Consider the following 17,986-nt stretch of genomic DNA (forward strand, 5'->3'; position numbering starts at 1 on the left):
GATCAGGAGAGCTTCAGAGGTAGACAGGCTGAAGCTGGAATCCTGCCCTGTCCCTGATACCTGCCCGGGTGTTCTGGCGGGGCCCGGAAACGGAAGCCCTCTCCTGGCTTTGTTGGGCTTCCTGGGGAAGGCGGAGCTGGTCCACGGGTGACTCAGCGTCCTGCACAGAGTCCAACCCCTGGCCCAGTCCCTGTGTGTGTGTGCATGTATGTGTGTCCTATCCTGGCCTTGGGCAGGAGGAATTGGCCCCTCATAGAGTGTCAGCCCCATCTTTGGGGATGTGGAGTAGGGGCCACATCTGTGTCTGCCTCTGCTTCCAGGGCACAGCACCAATCTAACGATGTGCTCACCCCTGCCAAGCCCCTGGACGTGTGGTTAAGCTCTCAGCCTCATTCCCACATGTCTAAACAGGGGTCCCTTTGCAGAGTTTTCAGTTTCCTGGGAATGAAGGAGATTAAAACGTGTATGGAGAGAAGAGACCCAGCCTGGGTGAGATTTAGGGGCTTGAACATTGCCAAGGGGCCTGGCAGCCTGGTGAGATGGCCTTCCAGAGAGCCCCAACTTATTTGCTAGGGCCTCCAGCTTCCTTCCTTCCAGGCTGCTCTACCACTCACCTACCTCCCCATTCCTCCCCCACACCCCCAACTCCCACAGCACTGTCCTGACCTCACTGGGGCCTTTGTCCTAGCTGTGAGGCCCTGTCTGTGGGCCTGTCTCCTGCACAGGGAAAGAAAGAGTCCCATTGTTCCGGCTCCCTGCTGTGACACAGCAGCTCCTAAAGACTTCCAAAAATGCTTAGCCCGTCAGACTCCCGAGGGTGAGTGGACTTTCCCTGGGGGCTGCAGCCAGATCTCTGCCTGGAGTGAGGGCCCAGGTGCTGTCTCTCCCAGCTGTGCAAGTTCTTTCAATCCACAGACTGGAGGTCCTTCCTGAGATCTGACTTCCGCTCTGCATTCTGCAAAGCAGCCTACTTCCTCCTGAGAAGGGAGAACTGAAAGAGGCAGGGGCAGAGCATGAGGAAGGAAAGGAAAGAAAGGAAAAAAGGAAGGAAAAAGAAAAGAAAACAGGAGAAAAGGAAGAATGTGAGGAAATTCCCCCCACTGAGAGACTCTAGACTAGTTAATTGTCTGAGTGGGTGGATCTTGTGGCTTCTGTGTTTATTCCCGGATGCTTCTTCCTTAGTATTTAGAGAGCTTGCTAATGGGGAGGCTGTCGACCACAGGACTGGAATATTTAAGGGGGCTAGCCCACAGTCCCCTGGCCCATGGGTTTTTGTTTCATTTTTTTAAGACAGGGTCTCACTTTGTCGCCCAGATTGTAGTGCAGAGGCACGATCTTGGCTCACTGCAAACTCTGCCTCCCAGGCTCAAGCGATTCTCATGCCTCAGCCTCCTCAGCAGCTGGGACTACAAGGCGCATGCTACCAGGCAGGAAACTTTTTGTTTTTGTTTTTGTTTTTGTAGGAATGAGGTTTCTCCATGTTGTTCAAGCTGGTCTCGAACTACTGGGCTCAAGCTATCCTCCCGCCTCAGCCTCCCAAAGTGCTGGGATTACAGGCATAAGCCACCTCGCCTGCCCTGGCCCATGTTATATAGACCCCAAGTGGCATCTAGGAATTCCTAGTATCACTGGCAAGGGACATCGCTCTGTGCCTCAGTTTCTCCATCAAGGTGAACCGAAGTTCTCTCTGACATAATTTCCTGGCAAGTGAAAGGAAGAAATCCTGGAGAGACCAAAAGACTCAGAAATTGCGCCAGGCACGGTGGCTCACGCCAGAACCCGGTACTGGGAGTTTGTCGGGTGGATCACAAAAGTCAGAGATCGAGACCATCCCATAACACAGTGAAAACCCCGCTCTACTAAAAAATACAAAAAAATAGTCGGGTGTGTGGCGGTGCCTGTAGTCCCAGCTACTATGGAGGCTGAGGCAGGAGAACATGCGGAACCCGGGAAGAGTAGCTGTGCTGGTTTTGAGACTGTCACCGCACTCCAGCCTGGCTACAGAGCTGCAGACTGGCACCAAAAAAAAAAAAAAAAAGACTCGGAACTTCTAAAAGTGCAGGAGGAGGGAGGGAAAGTAGGGCAGAAGAAGAGAGTGAAAATGGGAGACAGGTGGCTCAGCACTGTCCCGCACTGTTCTCCTAGAAGAGGATGGAGTCCTGAAGACCCAGGAGGGGGCCAGAGCCATCGGAGGATTCCCCCACTGTAAAGTCTCCCAGCTAGCCTGCCTGGGGCTCTGGGGCCCTGGCACTTGCAAGCAGCTGAGTACGTGCTTGCTGGGAGGGGGGTTCCTCGACAGAGGCCTCCCAAGACTCCTGCCTTGGTTTATTTCTGGAGCCACAGCTGAGTCATGGGGGTGGGGAGAGTGAATGGGACTGGGGGGGAGGGGAGACTGTGACTAGCTATAGCTGGGTTGAGGGGAAGGAAGAGGGCTCTAGGGCCTGGGACTCTGGGACCTAGGGTCCATCCCTTTGGGGCCAGAGCATCAAGTACAGGAGGGACATCCCCATTGGAGCCCCTGGAATAGTGGGGCTTGGGGAAGGCTATGGGGAGTAGGAGGCAGGGCCTCTACCCTTGAAATGTGGGAGAAGAGACAAGCCTGATCTGGGTGTGGGAATGCTGTGTTAGAAAGACTGAGAGGCTAGTCACAGTGGCTCATGCCTGTAATCTCAGCATTTGGGGAGGCCAAAGCAGGCAGATCACTTGAGCCCAGGAGTTGAAGACCAGCCTAGGTAACATAGCAAGAGCCTGTCTCTACTAAAAATACAAAAATTAGCCAGGTCTGGTGGCTTACGCCTGCAGTCCCAGCAACTTGAGAGGCTGAGGTGGGAGGATCGCTGTTGTGAGCCAAGGAGGCCAAGGCTGCCGTGAACTAGGATAGTGCCACTGCACTCCAGCCTGGGTGACAGACAAGATCTCCATCTGAAGAAGAAGAAGAAGAAGAAGAAGAAGAAGAAGAAGAAGAAGAAGAAGAAGAAGAAGAAGAATAGCTGAAGAAGAAGAAGAACAAGAAGAAGAAGAAGAAGAAGAAGAAGAAGAAGAAGAAGAAGAAGAAGAAGAAGAAGAAGAAGAAGAAGGAGGAGGGAGGAGGAGGAGGAGGGAGGAGGAGGAGGAGGAGGAGGAGGAGGGGAGGGAGGAGGAGGAGGAGGAGGAGGAGAAGGAGGGAAGGGGAGGAGGAGGAGGAGGAGGGAGGAGGGAAGAGGAAGGAGAGGGGAAAGAGGGCTCCCAGCAGGGAGGTAGATGGGAGACCCCAGTGCCATGAGAGAGGAAAGAGAGAGGGCCATTCTTTCTGTCCCTCCCTCTGCTTCTGAGCCAAGCATCTCCTCCCCTGGTTCAGCCACTTGAGATTCTCATCCTAGTCTTTGGCACACCAGACTGGTGGAAACAGAGTGCCTGAATCCTTTCTTCAGGTAGTTGAGCTGCATTCAAGAAACATCCTATTTTCCCACCTCCCAAGAAGACCCTCAAGTCTAACTTCCATCTGTCCTGCTGTAGGATCCATCCTGGAATCCTAGCTCTCCCTGCAGTGGGCTAAACTCAGCCAACCCAGGAGCCTGTGCCCAAGCCCAGAGTCATCTCGGGTTTCCTGGGCTTAGGTGGGCTTTTTTTCCATCCCCTCTCCCTTCCATGTGCAGCCTCAGAGAGCACATTCCAGCTGAAATTAAATCACATTCCTCTCTCCTGCTTCCAGGCACAGCTGACAGCAGCTGTGACACCACAGGGTCAAGTGGCAGCAGCTGGTTCCCAAGGGAGGGGCTGAGAAGGGGGTGGGGAGGGAAGTGGAGGACCAGGGCCTCTCAAGGCACAATGAATTCTTGATTCTTGATCTCAGCATCCAGAGAAAGAGGCACAGACCCTGGAGTGGCAGGGATCAAGGTTAGACCACAGGATGTCCTAGCTGTGTGGTGCCCCTGGGGATGACCCAGTCCCAGGAAGGCCCCACGGGAAGGAGGTGTCCAGTGTCTCTTTCTGAGAGGACCCTGGAAGAATGCACTCTCCCCACTCCAGGGCTGGGCTCTCACACAGACATTAAGGCTGAAGGAGCCCTTTAAGAGACCACACTCTGTGCTCCCTTGGCCGAGCCCAACACCTAGGCCTTTGATTTCCTCTGAGACTCGTGGCAATGGCGGCAGGAGCAGCAGCAGCAGCAATAGGGACAGCATCAGGCTGGCTTGAATGGAGAGCTCAGCCCCTAACCTCACCCTCTGAGGCGCCTCAGCCTGCACAGCCTTATAAGGAAGTGCCCCAAACAAACCGAGGAAGCCACCTCCGGCCCCCCACCCGGCCCCACCCCATCCAAAAGCTATATTTACCCAGAGGAGGCTCCAGAATAACCTCCCACTTGTTCTTGCACTGATTGGAGGGGTGGGGGCAGGGGGGATACTGTCCCTCTGTGCTCCCTCCCCTGGGACTCCACCCTCAGAAGTGTGTCCCGTTGTCTGTCATGGTCATTCATTTATTTAATACGCATTTATTCAGCACCTCCTGGGCTCCCAGGCACTGAGCTAGGCTCTGGGCGATGACCAGGACAAAGGTCTTACTGTCCCAGAAACTCCCATGATGACAGCATGTCTGAGACTCCGCAGTTCCCTGGTTTTGCTTCTACTCTGGCCTCCTTTTCCAGCTCCTTCCCAGTCATCTCCTCTCTGTCAGGAGCTCATCTGGAGCTCTGTCCAGGGCTCTCTTCATCTTATATGCTCTCTCTGGGGGATCTCTAGGCCAGCGACCCCCTAATTCTTGTCTCCAACCTGGCCCTCTCTCCTGTGCTCCAGCTCCACGTGTCCACCTACCTCAAGCACCTCCTCCTGGAAGTCACAATTTCCTGCTGGACTCTGCCGCTCAGAAAATAGTCCTATGTCTGCCAGCTGCCCAGCCAAAAACCTGGGACCCTCTGCTGGCATATCCCCCCCATCCCCTACCATGGATTACCAAGTCCTGAGATTCCCTTTCCTCATGTGTCTCCTCTCCACCACTGCCACCGCCACTGTCTCCTGCCTGCACTATGGCAGGTAGCAGCCTCCCTGAAGCCCTCCTGCCCACACCAACCTGTTTTCACGCAGCAGCCAGAGTTTGACTTGAAATGCAAACCTGGGCCGGGGGTGGTGGCTCACGCCCGTAATCCCAGAACTTTGGGAGGCCGACGCAGGCGGATCACTTGAGGTCAGGAGTTTGAGACTAACCTGGCCATCATGCTGAAACCCCGTCTCTACTATACAAAAATTAGCTGGGTGTGGTGTCAGGTGCCTGTAATCCCAGCTACTCTGGAGACTGAGGCAGGAGAATCTCTTGAACTGGGGAGGCAGAGGTTGCAGTGAGCCGAGATTGCACCACTGCACTCCAGCCTGGGTGACAGAATGAGACTCCCGTTTCAAAAAACAAGCAAGCAAACAACAAATAACAAAAATTAGCTGGGCGTGGCCTCGGGCGCCTGTAATCCCAGCTACTTGGGAGGCTGAGGCAAGATAATTGCTTGAACCGGGGAGGCAGAGATTGGAGTAGCCAAGATCGCATCACTGCACTCCAGGCTGGGTGACAGAATGAGACTCCTTCTCAAAAGAAAAAAAAAAAAGAAGGAAAGAAATGCAAACCTGGTCAGGTCACCTCTTCTTGCAACCCTTTAGAAGCTCTCGCTTCAGAATTCACTCATTGCCTCCAAATACGTAGAAGTCTTTATTTCCTGGCTATCTAATGAGACCTCTGTCCCCAAACCCTGACTCTCTCTTCAGTCTCATGATGAACTTTCTCTTCCCTCCTCCACCATCTGGCACAGGAGCCTTCCTTCTCTTTCTCAGTTGCCCAGGCTTTCTCTTCCTGCCTCTGAACTTTGCACATGCTGTTCCCTCTGACTAGAACCCCTTTCCTTCCCCTTCTCCCCAACTGGCCACTCCTGCTCGTCTTTCAGGTTCTCAGGAGAGCCTTCCCTGTCTAGCCCTCCCGTACGCCCCCAACCCAGGTCAGGCGAGGTCCCCTGCACTCTGCTCCCATAACCTAGGGCACTTTACTGTTTTCAGATATGATTTCCACTCAGAAGCCCTTGTTCAACTGGTAGGTAAAGCTGCCTGAGTGAGGAAGCCCATTGTTCTTTATCTGTGGCTCCCCAGTGCCTGCACAGCACATGGCATGTGGTAGATGCTCAGTAAATAGTTGTTGACAAATGATGACCGCTCCTGTTCTCACCACCAGGAATGTCCCTGTTACTGTCCAACCCTCGCTCCTCTTGCTGCATTGACAATCACTTCCAAAGAGAACACGCCTCCCACGACATATCCCCTTAGGGAAGTCCTCGCTTCTACTCTGTTTGAGATTATTGGCAGCAATGGCCAGTTTGGTAACTCTATATGGGATCAGGAGTCCTGTGGGCGGGGGGGTAGGGTGGGCACCAGACACAGGGAAGGACTGCTTGGCTAGGCCCCCGTCCTCGGCCCTTGCCCAAGCGGAGGTGCCCGAGGGCCTGGGGAGATCAAGCACAGGGCACCTCTGTCCCATTGGAGGGGCAGGGAGTGGACCTTCCTTGCCTGGATGCCAATGCACTGGCCCCAGGCCTAGCAGCCTGGCAGGATCAGATAGGGCCTTGTTAGCAGTGGGTACAGGAAGGAGAGAGCGGAGGCTTGGGCTGCCAGGAGGGTGGGGTGGGGAGAGACAGGATCCCGGCCCCCTGAGGGATGGGGCATAGTGGGTGTGAAATGGAGCCTGGGTGCCCAAGGCAGAGGTGCTAGATGAAGACAGGCAGAGAGGCAGACAGTGAGGGCCTGTCAGGGAGGCCCCTACCCACCCCTCTCTGACTGGAGGACAGGAGTAGGAGCCAGAGGGGCTGGGACTTCATCTTCTCATCTTTCTCCAGCCCTCAGCCCTGAGCCGAAAGGGAGGGAGAGCCTGCTCCCGGACTTGGGATCCGCTCCAAACTGGAACATTTGTTTGGCAGCCCCTATCCCACCCCCACCAGCGCTATTTAGAGGTGTCGCCAGATCTTCCTTCCCCGCAGAGCTGAAGCAGCGAGTGGTTTCTATTTGGGTATCCTGACTTCAAGGCCTGCAGGCCCCACCTAATCCAGGAACCCCTGGTCCCCTCCCTGTCCTACACAGGGACACAGAGAGTTCCTGGGAAGTGGGGGGAGGAGGAGACGCTGTGGCTGGAGGACCCTTGGGCTAAGCTGCTGCCAGCACAGCATTGTCATCAGCACACCCCCAGCCCCCACCCCGACAGTTCAGCCCCCCACTCTCCCCTCTCCCCTGCCTCCTGCTGCAGCGTTGGAGGGAAGTCCTACTGAAGAGCTATGCTGTCCTCAGCCTCCTTCCTGCTCTCCTGGGCCCAGGGAGGCTCCCAGGTCTTCTGGCCCAGCCTCTCTCATTGTGTGGCAGAGTCTGAGGCTTAGAGGATCAATGCTGACCTGAGGCCACGCAGCCAGACTGAAGCCGAATAGGCCTGCCTCTTCCTTCACCCTGCTCCCACCAAGCCAGGGGGAGCAGATCAGGCCAGACAACTTGTTTGGGTTTAGAGACAAGGGGTCTTATTATGCTGGCGGCACCAAGGGGCTAATGGCGGGGGACATACAAGGGTGGGGGTGGCCCCAAGGCCTAATCCCTGTAATCAGTGCTGTGGGCAGAGATGATGACAGGCCTGGCTTCTGCAGGCGCTGAGGTCACCTGGACTGGCCTCCCCCAGCCAAGCTACAGCCCCTGGCCCTCCCCAGGCCCCAGCACTGCTGTCTGCAGCTTGGGTCTGTCTGCCCTCATCCCCCAAGGAGGTCTCCAGGGTCCTCCTCTCCTCAGGAGGCAGCCCCTCCCCAGCACCAGCATCTCATCCCTCCTCCCCAACAGTCTCCCCCACCACCCCATCTCTGCTCCTGTACTAACTCTGAGGGGCCCCTCTGAGAGGCGGAAGGAAGAGTCCAGACTTTGAAGGCAGAGGCATTACTTTATTCAGGCAGGGACTAGCCAGGCAGGGCCACAGGTGGCAGGGATGGGGAGGTCAGGACACGGGAGTGCCATCACCTCCATTAGCCACAGGCCAGACAGCCCAGGAGGGTGGTGCTACTGCAGTGAGATGGGGCAGGGCTGGTGAGCTTGGGCACAAAAGCCAGCATGTCACCCTTCCTTTGGAGAAGCCTCTGGGCTACAGGACTTTTCCAGCTGATGGGATGTGGAGGGAAGGGGGCCTAGTACTATCGGGGTTCAGCTTACTTAGCCTATGAGATGGTGCAGGCAAGAGATCCTCTTTGCAGGGCAGGAGGTTATATTCCTACAGCCTCCATTCTTGGAGTAGGCTCCTTTGCCACACCCCTTTTCACCTTAGCCGGCCAGGCCTCTCAGCCAGAAACCACAGGTCAAGAGATCATAAGTGAAGAGTGCTGCCCCTGAGCAGGGAGCGGGCTTGGAGACATCCTCCCACTCCCTGCACCCCTAAGTCCCCAGTGCCAGGGAGATGGTCTTTCCCTAGTCCTCCCCCGAGGACCAGGACTCTCTATCTCCTTCCCTCTGAGTGAACTTCAGGAACTGACCCTGGCCCAGGTGAACAGGAGCCCCTGCCCAAGAGGTCTTCAGGGCACTCCCCTCCTCCTCCTGAAAGGGGCTCCCTCGGTCTTCCTCAGGGACGAGCAGTGTCCCTTGCCCCACTTCCTCAGACTGCTCCAGTCCGTTCATCACTCCCCCATTCACATGCTGTGACTTCTCCTCCAAGTTGGGACCCTGGCCATTAACACCAATGATGTCTGCCCCTGGGCCTGAGTCCTCCATCCCACCGGGGACCTCCAGAGGGCCAGGGACTTTGTCTTCCCTCTCCAAGGAAACAGGGTCTGACTCTTCTTCTGAGCCAGAAGGCTCAGCACTGTCCTGGGACTCAGTTTCCAGGGCAGTCATGGGGGCAGCAGCCACTGCACCCCTCAAGCCGTCATCCCAGGGGACACTGACACCCACAGAATCAGACTCCAGGAAGTCCCCTCTCTGGGAGCTACTCAGGGCCTGGAGGCTGCCAACAGAGGATCCTGGCCCCCACCGCCCAGCCTCTGGCTCCCTCCCCTTCTCCTCATCCTCCTCTCCCTCCTCCCCACTTTCTTCCTCATCTGCAAACCCATCAGACTCCCCATCCCGATCCCAGGCTGCAGGCTCCAGTAGCAGCTGAGGCACCTGGCCTAGAGGTTCTGCCACCTCCCCAGGGACCCCAGGAAGAAAAGATGCCTCAGTCCCCAGGTCCTCAAATTCCTCTGACAGGTCAGAGTCACGGCCACACTCTTCTTCTCCCTCCTCCCCCTCCTCCTCTTCTGAGGGTGGGGCCTCAAGGCCCTTGGAAGCCAGGGCAGCAGGATCCCAGCCCTCCTTTCCAGTCTTCCCTTGAGGGGGTGGCCTCTGCTCTCCAGTGGGGTCCCACTTGGGGGAAGTGGGGGACCTGAGGTAGAGGCCCAGGGGAGTGGAGTCGGGAAGAGTCTCCCCCAGCTCATCCTCCTCACTCTCTTCTCTGCTCTCCTCCCCCTCCTCTTGGAGGCCCTTGGGGATCTCCCCAGAACCCAACTCCTCCTGCTCACTCTCTACTTTCCCCAGGGCCTCAGCCCTCCCCTGCACCCCCCAGCTAGCCTCCTGGCTCCCTTCAGCCTGAGGCTGGGGCCCAGGGGCATCTTCCAGGATTGGGGTGTACGTTGGGCTGGGGGAGACCAGCACTGGTGGTACATCCTTCTCAGCTTCCTCTGACCCCAGGGGCCGAGGTGGAGGGGCATCACTTCCATCGTGGCCCAGGGTCTCAGCAGGGAACGCCTCCTCTGCTTCCCTGGGGGCCTCAGCCTCCGACTCCTCCCAACCCTTGGGAGACTCCCAAGGGTCTCTACTCTTCCTGGGCAACTCGGAGAGCTCTGTCCCCAGAGCACCTGCCTCCTCTGAGTCCTTTCTAGGCCCTTCCAAGCCCTGAACCCTCTTTGCCTCCAAACTCTCCTCTTCCAGGGGTGGTTCCATCACCTCTTCCCTGGTCAGATGGCCTGAGTCCTCCAGCCCTCCCACCTCCTGCCTCGGGCCTGGCTCAGCTCCCACAGCAGACTCACCCGTGGCAGGCTCCGACCCCAACGTGACCTCTGGGGAAGCTTGGCCACCCCGTGGGGCCACATCCTCATCTTCCACCAGGGGCTCTATCGCCTCTGGCAGCCCCTGGGGAGCTTGGAGGCCTGGGGCCCCCACCTGTTGTGATTGTCCTTTGGGGTCCTGGAGGCCCTCAGCCCCTCCCTTCCCACTGGCTCCCTCAGCTAGGCCTCTCTGCTCTTTGGGCTCAGGGCTCCCTGGGTGCCCCTCGCCTGGCATCCAGACCTCCTCTGTGGCATTCGCCTCTCCCTGCTCTACCACCTCCTCCTTCCCAGCGAAGCCATCCTGCTCCCTCAGGTTCAGCTCTGCCTCATCCTCATTTTCCACTCCAGCCATCCCAGCGGGGCTTTCCTGAAACAGTTCTTGGTCCTTTCCCACCGTATCTTCCCACCTCTGCACATCTGCAGACTGCGGCAGCTCCCGTCCCTCCTCCTCCAGAGACCTCAGTGACTCTTGGTTCTCTCCCTTCCCCAGGTTCTCTTCCTCTTCCAGATTCCTTTGACTTTCCTTGTCTACCTCCTCTGGAGATCTCAAATTCTCCAGGTTCCATGCTCCCAGAGATCTCAATGGTTCCTGATTCTCCTCTTCTAGGAGTCTCAATGTCTCTTGGTTCACTTCCACAGACTCCAGTGGTTCTTGAATTTCTAGAGGTTTCATTGTCCCCTGATTTATTTCTTCTAGAGACCACAGTGGTGCCTCAGTTTCTGGAGATTTCGATGTTTCCAGGTTCTCTTGTCCTGCAGACTTCAGTGATTGTAGGAGCTCTGTTTCTAAAGATTTTACTGCCTCTACACTCTCTTCTTTGAGTGACTTTAATAACTCTTGATTCTCATTTTCAAGAGGTCTAGCTATCTCCTGGTCAAAAGACTTCAGTGGTTCTGGATCCACTTTTTCTGGGGGTCTTAATGTCATCTGATCCTCTTCCCCTAGAGACCTCTGTGGCTGTTGAGTCTCTTTTTCAAGAGTTCTCAGTGTCTCTTGGTCCTCTTCTTCTAAAGACCTCAGTGATGTGTGATTCTCTGTTTCTAGAGGTCTCACAATACTCTGGTCCTCTTCTTCTAGAGTGTTCAGTGGTTCCTGGTTCTCTTTTTCCAGAGGTCTAAAGGCCTCTTGATTCTCATCTTCAAGAGACCTCAGGGGTTCCTGATTCACCTTTGTCAGAGATCTCAGTGCCTCCTCATCCTCTACTTCTAGAGATCTCAGTGGCTCTTGATTCTCCTTTTCCAGAGCTGTCAATGACTCTAAGTTCTCTTGCAGAGAACTTACTAATTCTTGATTTTCCTTTCCTGGAAATAAAAATGTCTCTAGATTACCTTCAAGAGATTTCATTAGTTCTTGATTCTCCTTTTGCAGGGGTTGCAATGTCTGTGTGTCCTCTTTTCCTATAGGCTTAAGTAGGCCTACAGCCTCTTTTTCTAGAGGTCTCACTACCTCCACATGCTTTAATAGCTCTTTATTTTCCTTTTCTAGACTTTTTAGTGTATCTAAGTCTTCTTCTAAAGGCCTCGGAGATTCTTGATTCTCCCTTTCTAATGTCTCATGGCTCTGGTTTTCCAGAGTCTTCAGTGACTCTTGAATCTCCTCTCCCAGAGACTTCAGGGTTTCTTTTTCCAAAGGAACCTGGGAGTCCTGGATTTCCTTCCTGTTCAGATCCTGTTCTTCCCATATTTCCTGCTGCAAGCTGCTCACCATTTTACCCTCTATGGCTGTTTCTTTCTCTACCAACCCCCGTATTTGTCCTTCACCTTCCTCTTGGCATATGCTGAACACTCTAGACCCACCGGATTCTCCATCCTTAGCCTCTAAACTGGAGTGGTCAGGGCTGACGGGTGGGGCCAAGGAGGCATGGTCCTCTGGGGACTGGCCTGTACCGGCCTCTTGCCACTGGCCCCCAGGCTCCTCTGGTCCAGGCAGGACGCTGGCAGGAATGGCCACCTTGGCTTCAGCCTGCAGGGGCTCTGGAGCCTGTTTCCTCCCACCCTGTGCCTGGAGCAGAGAGACTGCAGCATCCTGGGCTCTGATCTCTGCATCTGTAGCAAGAGAGGGTGCCTGAGGTGTGGGTGGGATGGGGGTGCTGGCCAAGGTAGGGGTACGGGCCTGGAGGAATTCTTGGTTCTTAAGAAAGGCTGGCACAGGTGTCTCAAGGGTAGCAGGCAAGGGTGAGGGGAGGGAAGTTGGGCTCAGGACTGGGAGCAAAGATCCAAGACGCCGGCCCTCTGGGGTCCCAGGGAATTGCAGCTCCAACTTGGGGTCTGGAAAGGCAGAGGGGGAAGAAACAGCATCAGTATACCACTGGCAGTGAGGGGAGCCACAGAGCAGCCACCACTGGCAAGAGTGTCCATGCGCCTGCCCCTGGTGCCCACGGCTGGGCTGAGAGCATGCTCACTGACTCTGGAGGCCACGGACTTGTGATTTAGATTGGTGCCTCTAGGGAAAGATAGGTCTGGGATATGAAGAGCAAAGCAGGGTAGTTTCTGTGGGATCTTGGCCCCTCTTACCCGGGAAGCTGAGGGAAGTCTTGGAGCCACCGCCAGGTGTTTGCAGCCGGGAGTTCTCAGCCTCCAGGAGGGTCCTGGAGAGGAGGGAGGGAAAGTGGGGTCAGCCCTCTGCCCCCAGGCCTGCAGGCAGCAAGCCAGCTGGGGACAACTCAGGCTGAGCTTGTACCATCCTGGCCCTGCAGGCTTCCTCTTCATTTGACAATGTCACACAAAAGTCACACTCAGGGCGAAATCACATAGTCACATACCCACAGACGTCACACACTTGGTCACACAGAGTCACACCGTATTGGGATACACAGCAGAGCTCAGACATAGAAGCAGATTCCCACACAGTCGGACATCGCCCTACACACACGCACACAAGGCTTAGGCTAGCCTCCTCCTCCCACCCCAGGCCGATGACCTCATCCTCTGTGTGGGGGACCGATTCTCATGCTAATTGCTGCCATTGTCCAAGTCACCATCTGGAGGGTCTGAGAAGGAGAGGATTCTGGGGAAGTGGGAATTCTCAAGCCGTTCCCATGGGATGGGCTCCCTCCTCCTTCCCTGGTGGCCCCCAGAGCTAGCGACAGACAAAAGCAAATGAATTCAGCTCCCCCTCTCCAAATCCTTTTCATGCCTCAAAAACCAGCAGTTAAATTCCTCGGGGCCCACCAGACCCTTCCCCTCGGTGGTTTCACTTGGGGTCAGGGCCCTCATCTTAGGATCTCTAAGCACTCTGGATCCCAAGCTCTTCGGTGCACGGAGGTCTTTGTGTCCAGGCCCCTGCCTCAGTGCCCCTTGAACCAAAGAGGGGAGCAGGGACCAATCAACTCAACAACTTAGGCTGAGCAGCTACTCCTCTCTGCTTTGCTCCATGATCTCTGAGACTGGTTAGCACTTGCTGTAGCCTCACCTCTGTCCTTCCCAGTGCTGTGGCCTTCCTTCCGGGCTTCTCTTCCCTGGTGGTGGAGCCCCTCTCTTCCACATCCTCCCCAGAGCCTCACTGACCTTCCATCTCTGGGCCTTGCCTCCCCTCCTTTCCTGACCTCATATGGCCCTTCACCAGCCACAGAGCCCCTTCCTCAGGGTCCATCAATGGCCCCTCAGCCAACAGGGCCAATTTCCCAGAAGAGACTGCGGGCTTTGCCCAAGGCCACATAGCAAGTGAGAAGCCGCCCCTCCTTGGTCTCAGCCACTTCTAGGAAAACAGAAAATGTGGACAATGAAAGGTTGGGCAGGACCAAGGGCACTAGGGGGCATCAGAGGAGTCAGGCCCCATGACATCCAGGCTAGAAGAGGCCTTGGAAGTCCCCCAGCCCAGCCCTCAGCCCCTAGACAAGGCTGAGGCCCAGGTCAGGTGGCAAAGTCAGTGCAGCCACCCCATGCCTGCAATGCCTCCTTTCCGTGGTTGCCAAAGGACATGGCCCCCGGGGTGTGGGCACGCATAGAGTTGGAGCTTTGCCCCTTGGGGGGGAGGGTCTGGATACAGTTGCCCCACACGGGCCCAGCCCCTCTCTAGAGGCTGTCCCACTCGGCAATATCATCTCTCCTGGGGGAATTTCCTGGGCACAGGACATTTTTCAGGTCTCCAACCTATGGGAGAGCAGATGGTTTCAGGCAGGACATGTTTCGGTGTGGAAGTGACTAGCCCAGAGTTACAGAACCCAGTGGCAGCAGAGTTACCATCACCTACACTTCCGGTCCCCTTCAGCCACACAGTTTGCCCCAGCATGTGTGTGCACCTCTGTGTGCCTGGGTAGACAGGGCTCATCGCGTACCTGTACGTGGCCACCTCCAGGCTGAGGGACATCTTGAGATGCGCCAGCTGCTGCCGACCTTCCAGGACCTGAGCGATCTGGCTCTGTAGGCCCTGTTTCTCCTGCTCCAGGGCCTCCACAGCCAGCTGCAGGGCAGGCAAGAGGCAGTCAGCGGAGGGGCTGGGGTCCCTTCTGCGAACCAACCTGTGTCCTGCCCGCTGCTGCTGCCTGGGAAGCACCTCCTGCTCCCTGGCTGACTTCTCTGTGCAGCAGACCCCCGTCTCCCCCACCCTACTCCCTGCCCAGAGAGCCCCCTCTGGATCAGCCAAGATAAGCCCAGGGCCCCTGTCAGCCCTCTCAGCCCTCTCCCACTGCTCCTCCTCTGAGGATGCTGATTAAATGGTAGCACATGTTGCTCAGAACACAGCCCCCACAGGAAGGGGAGGTGATGGGTTATGGAGACGAGAAGAGGGGAAAAAAAAAGTGGAAGCAGAAGGAAAAACGATTAATCAAGAGGCCTGGAGCCTGCAGGACTGGAAGGCAAACAGCCCCAGTCCCCCATTGGTCCCATCTCCCATAGCTGTCTCCTGCTCCTCACAGCAGGCTCCCACCCCCACCCCACCCCATTTCCCACATGTTCTGGATTCTCTCTCCTCTGAGAGGAGGGATGGGGAGGTGGCCATGGCACCTCTGTGTGGCTCAGGCAAGAAGCTGTTTTCGCAGCTGCTGGTCACATCTGTGCCCTGTGAGAAGAAGCAGCTGTTATGGGCCTCTGGAATGTGCTCCAGGGAGCCGAGAAGCCATGACATGGGAGGGGGCTGGTAACCATTCATTCAGGGCCCCTCACTCCTCCCCTCAGGGGAAGGAGGGCTGTGAGGAACTTGGAGATTCTGAGTGACCAGGCCACCAGACTCAGCGCAGAGGCGATAGTGCTGGGCATCTTCCCAGTAATAGCAGAGCCTGGGGAGGGGCCCGGAGCCCCGGTCATCATCAGAGCCAGACGGTGCCACCCAGAGAGTGTGGGCGGTGGGGGGGGGGGGCCTGCTGCAATGGGTCTTGGGCCTGACTGCCCACCCAGGGATGTGTTTCGAGAAGCCCCACCATTCGCACCCTACACTAGACGGGGCTGTAAAAGTCTAGGACTTGTGGCACCAGGTTTCTGAGAACTGGCTCCTGATTCAACAGCCAGCTAGCCCCACTCCCTTCCCAGAAGGTCTCTGAGCTTCATAAGGGACTTTCTGGAGCTTTCTGGAACTTTCTGTCACCCAGGCTCTCAACCTCCTCACCTGGAACTTTTCAGTAGCCCGCAGCCGCTCCTGCCAGCGGCCCTCCAACCTCTGTTCCAACGCTGCCCTGCGCTCCTGGAGGCCTCCGCGCTCAGCCTGGAGCTGCTGCAACTCCAGGCGGCCCTCGCGGGCACCCTGCACCGCCCGGCCCAGCCGCTCGCGGGCCTGGCCCAGCGACGTCTCCATGTGCGCCACGCGCTCCTGATAGCCGCGCACTGCCCCGCGCCACGCCTCGCCCAGTCGCCTTGCCAGCTCCTCCACCTCCGGGGCCGGCGCGGGAGGCCCGCGGGGCGGCGCGGGGCAGCGGGGGGCACAGGCAGCCTGTGCGTTCAGGCCGATGCGCTCTTCCTCGTGCGCCAGGCGTAGAGCCTCTAGCTCGCGCTCCAGCTCTGCCGCCTGTCTGCTCAGCCAGGCCCGGGCGCATTTCTCCGCCTCGACGGCGCGCCGGTTGCGGGCTACCTCCTCCGCCGTCCGCTCCCGGGCCAGCCGCAGCTGCTGGCATCGGCCCACCACGCCCTCCAGCTCTTCAGCCAGGTTGTCGCGCGCCACCTCGGCCGCGTGCTTCTCCCGCCAGCGCTGATCAACGAGGGCCCGCAGGGCCGCCAGCTCATCGTCGGCTCGCGCCCGCCAGGAGGTGTCCCCGGATTGTGCCCGGAGCCCCCCGAGCTCGGCGCTGAGCAGCTCATTCTGCTCCTCCAGCGCCTTGACCCGGCCCAGGTAGGCCTCCAGGCGCCGATTGAGCTCCCACATCTGAAAAGACTCCTCCCCCATGCAGCCCTCCATCCTGCTCGTCTGACCCACTGAGGATGGACAGACGCTGGGCACCAGGAAAAGGGAGCGGCTCACAGAGCTTTTAGGACCGAAGAGAAAAGAGACCGAAGGGGACAATGACGGGGCGGGGCGGGGTGGGAGTAGCCTGAGCGACTGAGAGTCGGGAGTGGGAGCGAGGCTATTCATACTCCCGCCAGGCGGGCGGGAAGAGGGGCGGGACCCAGGTCTTAACCCCTTAGAGGTCAGAGAGTGGCAGCAGCCTCTGTCCCTGCTTCCCCAGGGTGCTGGAGAGTGGAACCAAAGAAGAAGCCCTACCATAGAGAATCGGATCTGAGGGTGGTGGCTTTCTGAGGGAGGAGGCCGTGAAGAAGGGTCACAATCCGCAAAAAAGGCAGATAATGCACAGAACCGAGCCTGTGGGAGTGGGGGTGCCAGAACGTTCCAGCCTGGGAGGGAGTGCAGTCTCAGTTACTCAACACATCCGAGAGAGGTATCACTTACTGAATTCCTCTAAGACTCAGTTTCTTCATCCATAAAATGGGAGCAGTGATGGAAATCGCATGGCTGCTGAAAGAAATGGATGTGGCCAGGCGGTTTTTTTTTTTTTTTTTTTAAATAACAGATGCTCATCCCCCTGAAATACTGGAGAGAGTACTACAGCATTGCAGAAAGAAGCTGGAGAGACACTGCCTGGAAAACAAGAACAAATGTCTGATATTGGGACACACACACACACACACACACACACACACACACACACACGCTATTGCCTGAGTCTCCATCAGAAAAGGGAGCGACCAGGTGAAGGGCCGTCATGGGCTTAAGAACGTTTGTCTCTCCATCCTTCCTACAACTCTTCCGTATAACTGCGAGGTTCAAACATCCACTTTAGAAAGTTCTGTTCTTGGGGAGGGGCCCCTTCTCCCGCACCCCCTGCCAGGGAATTCTGGGTGGTGGACGCCCTCTGGCGGCTTTCAGAAGTGGAAGCAGCAGGAAGAGGCCACTCTTTCCTTCCTAACCACTAGCCCAAGTTTATCCAGCCTTTATGATGTGCCCAGTCGTGTTCTAACATTTTACTTCCATGACCTGACTTAATCTTCAAAACAGCCTTTTAAGGATTCTACAGTTTATGAAGTAGAGAGCTCACCAAGGGTGAGAGTAGTAAGGAAGGCTCTCTGGACGGGGCGCATCCTTGAGCTGGGAGGTAAAGGACAAGTGGAATTTGGGGGATTTACAGTGAAGGAGAAGCAGGGCTGGGGAGGAGATGCAGGGATAATGAGACAGAGGGGATCTTCCGGGAAGGCATTTCTGATCAAGCTGCTAAATCCAATTTAGCTCAAGTGTTAATTGAGCACCTACTATGTGTCAGCACCAAAGAGATTGCTGGGACTCTGTCCCAGCCCTGGAAATGCTTATAGTTTGGTGATGTGAGGTCAACAGTGATGGGCACTCATAGTCTGGTGGTGGAGGTAAACATAATAAGATGACTAGAATACTTGGTCAACAGTGATGGGCACTCATAGTCTGGTGGTGGAGGTAAACATAATAAGATGACTAGAATACTTGATCAGCCTCCAAGGTGCTGGGGACAGAGCCGGGCAGCACAAAGGATGGAGGGGTTTTTCTGGGTA

At 56.5% G+C, this 17,986-nt stretch overlaps 1 protein-coding gene across 1 annotated transcript; it reads right to left on the reverse strand.

The window, feature by feature from the left end:
• Positions 1-7,894: 7,894 nt before the first annotated feature.
• Positions 7,895-16,511, reverse strand: NES (nestin). The gene is made up of 4 exons (XM_003892835.3): positions 15,585-16,511; positions 14,320-14,444; positions 12,557-12,630; positions 7,895-12,310 (listed from the first exon to the last, which is right to left on the reverse strand). The coding sequence occupies exons 1-4, from the start codon at positions 16,365-16,367 to the stop codon at positions 8,433-8,435; spliced, it is 4,860 nt and encodes a 1,619-aa protein (XP_003892884.3). The 5' UTR covers positions 16,368-16,511; the 3' UTR covers positions 7,895-8,432.
• Between the last annotated feature and the right edge of the window lie 1,475 nt (positions 16,512-17,986).

The sequence above is a fragment of the Papio anubis genome, chromosome 1 (assembly GCF_008728515.1).
Source record: "Papio anubis isolate 15944 chromosome 1, Panubis1.0, whole genome shotgun sequence".
In the NCBI taxonomy this organism is placed as follows: Eukaryota; Metazoa; Chordata; class Mammalia; order Primates; family Cercopithecidae; genus Papio; species Papio anubis.

What these genes read in the sequence shown, in the direction of transcription:
- NES (XM_003892835.3), bottom strand. Translation starts at nt 16,367, where the DNA reads ATGGAGGGCTGCATGGGGGAGGAGTCTTTTCAGATGTGGGAGCTCAAT. An exon ending in GGGCTACTGAAAAGTTCCAG is followed by an intron (nt 14,445 to 15,584) that starts GTGAGGAGGTTG and finishes CCTGCCCTGCAG; the next exon opens with CTGGCTGTGGAGGCCCTGGA. An exon ending in GACTTCCCTCAGCTTCCCGG is followed by an intron (nt 12,311 to 12,556) that starts GTAAGAGGGGCC and finishes CTGCCTTTCCAG; the next exon opens with ACCCCAAGTTGGAGCTGCAA.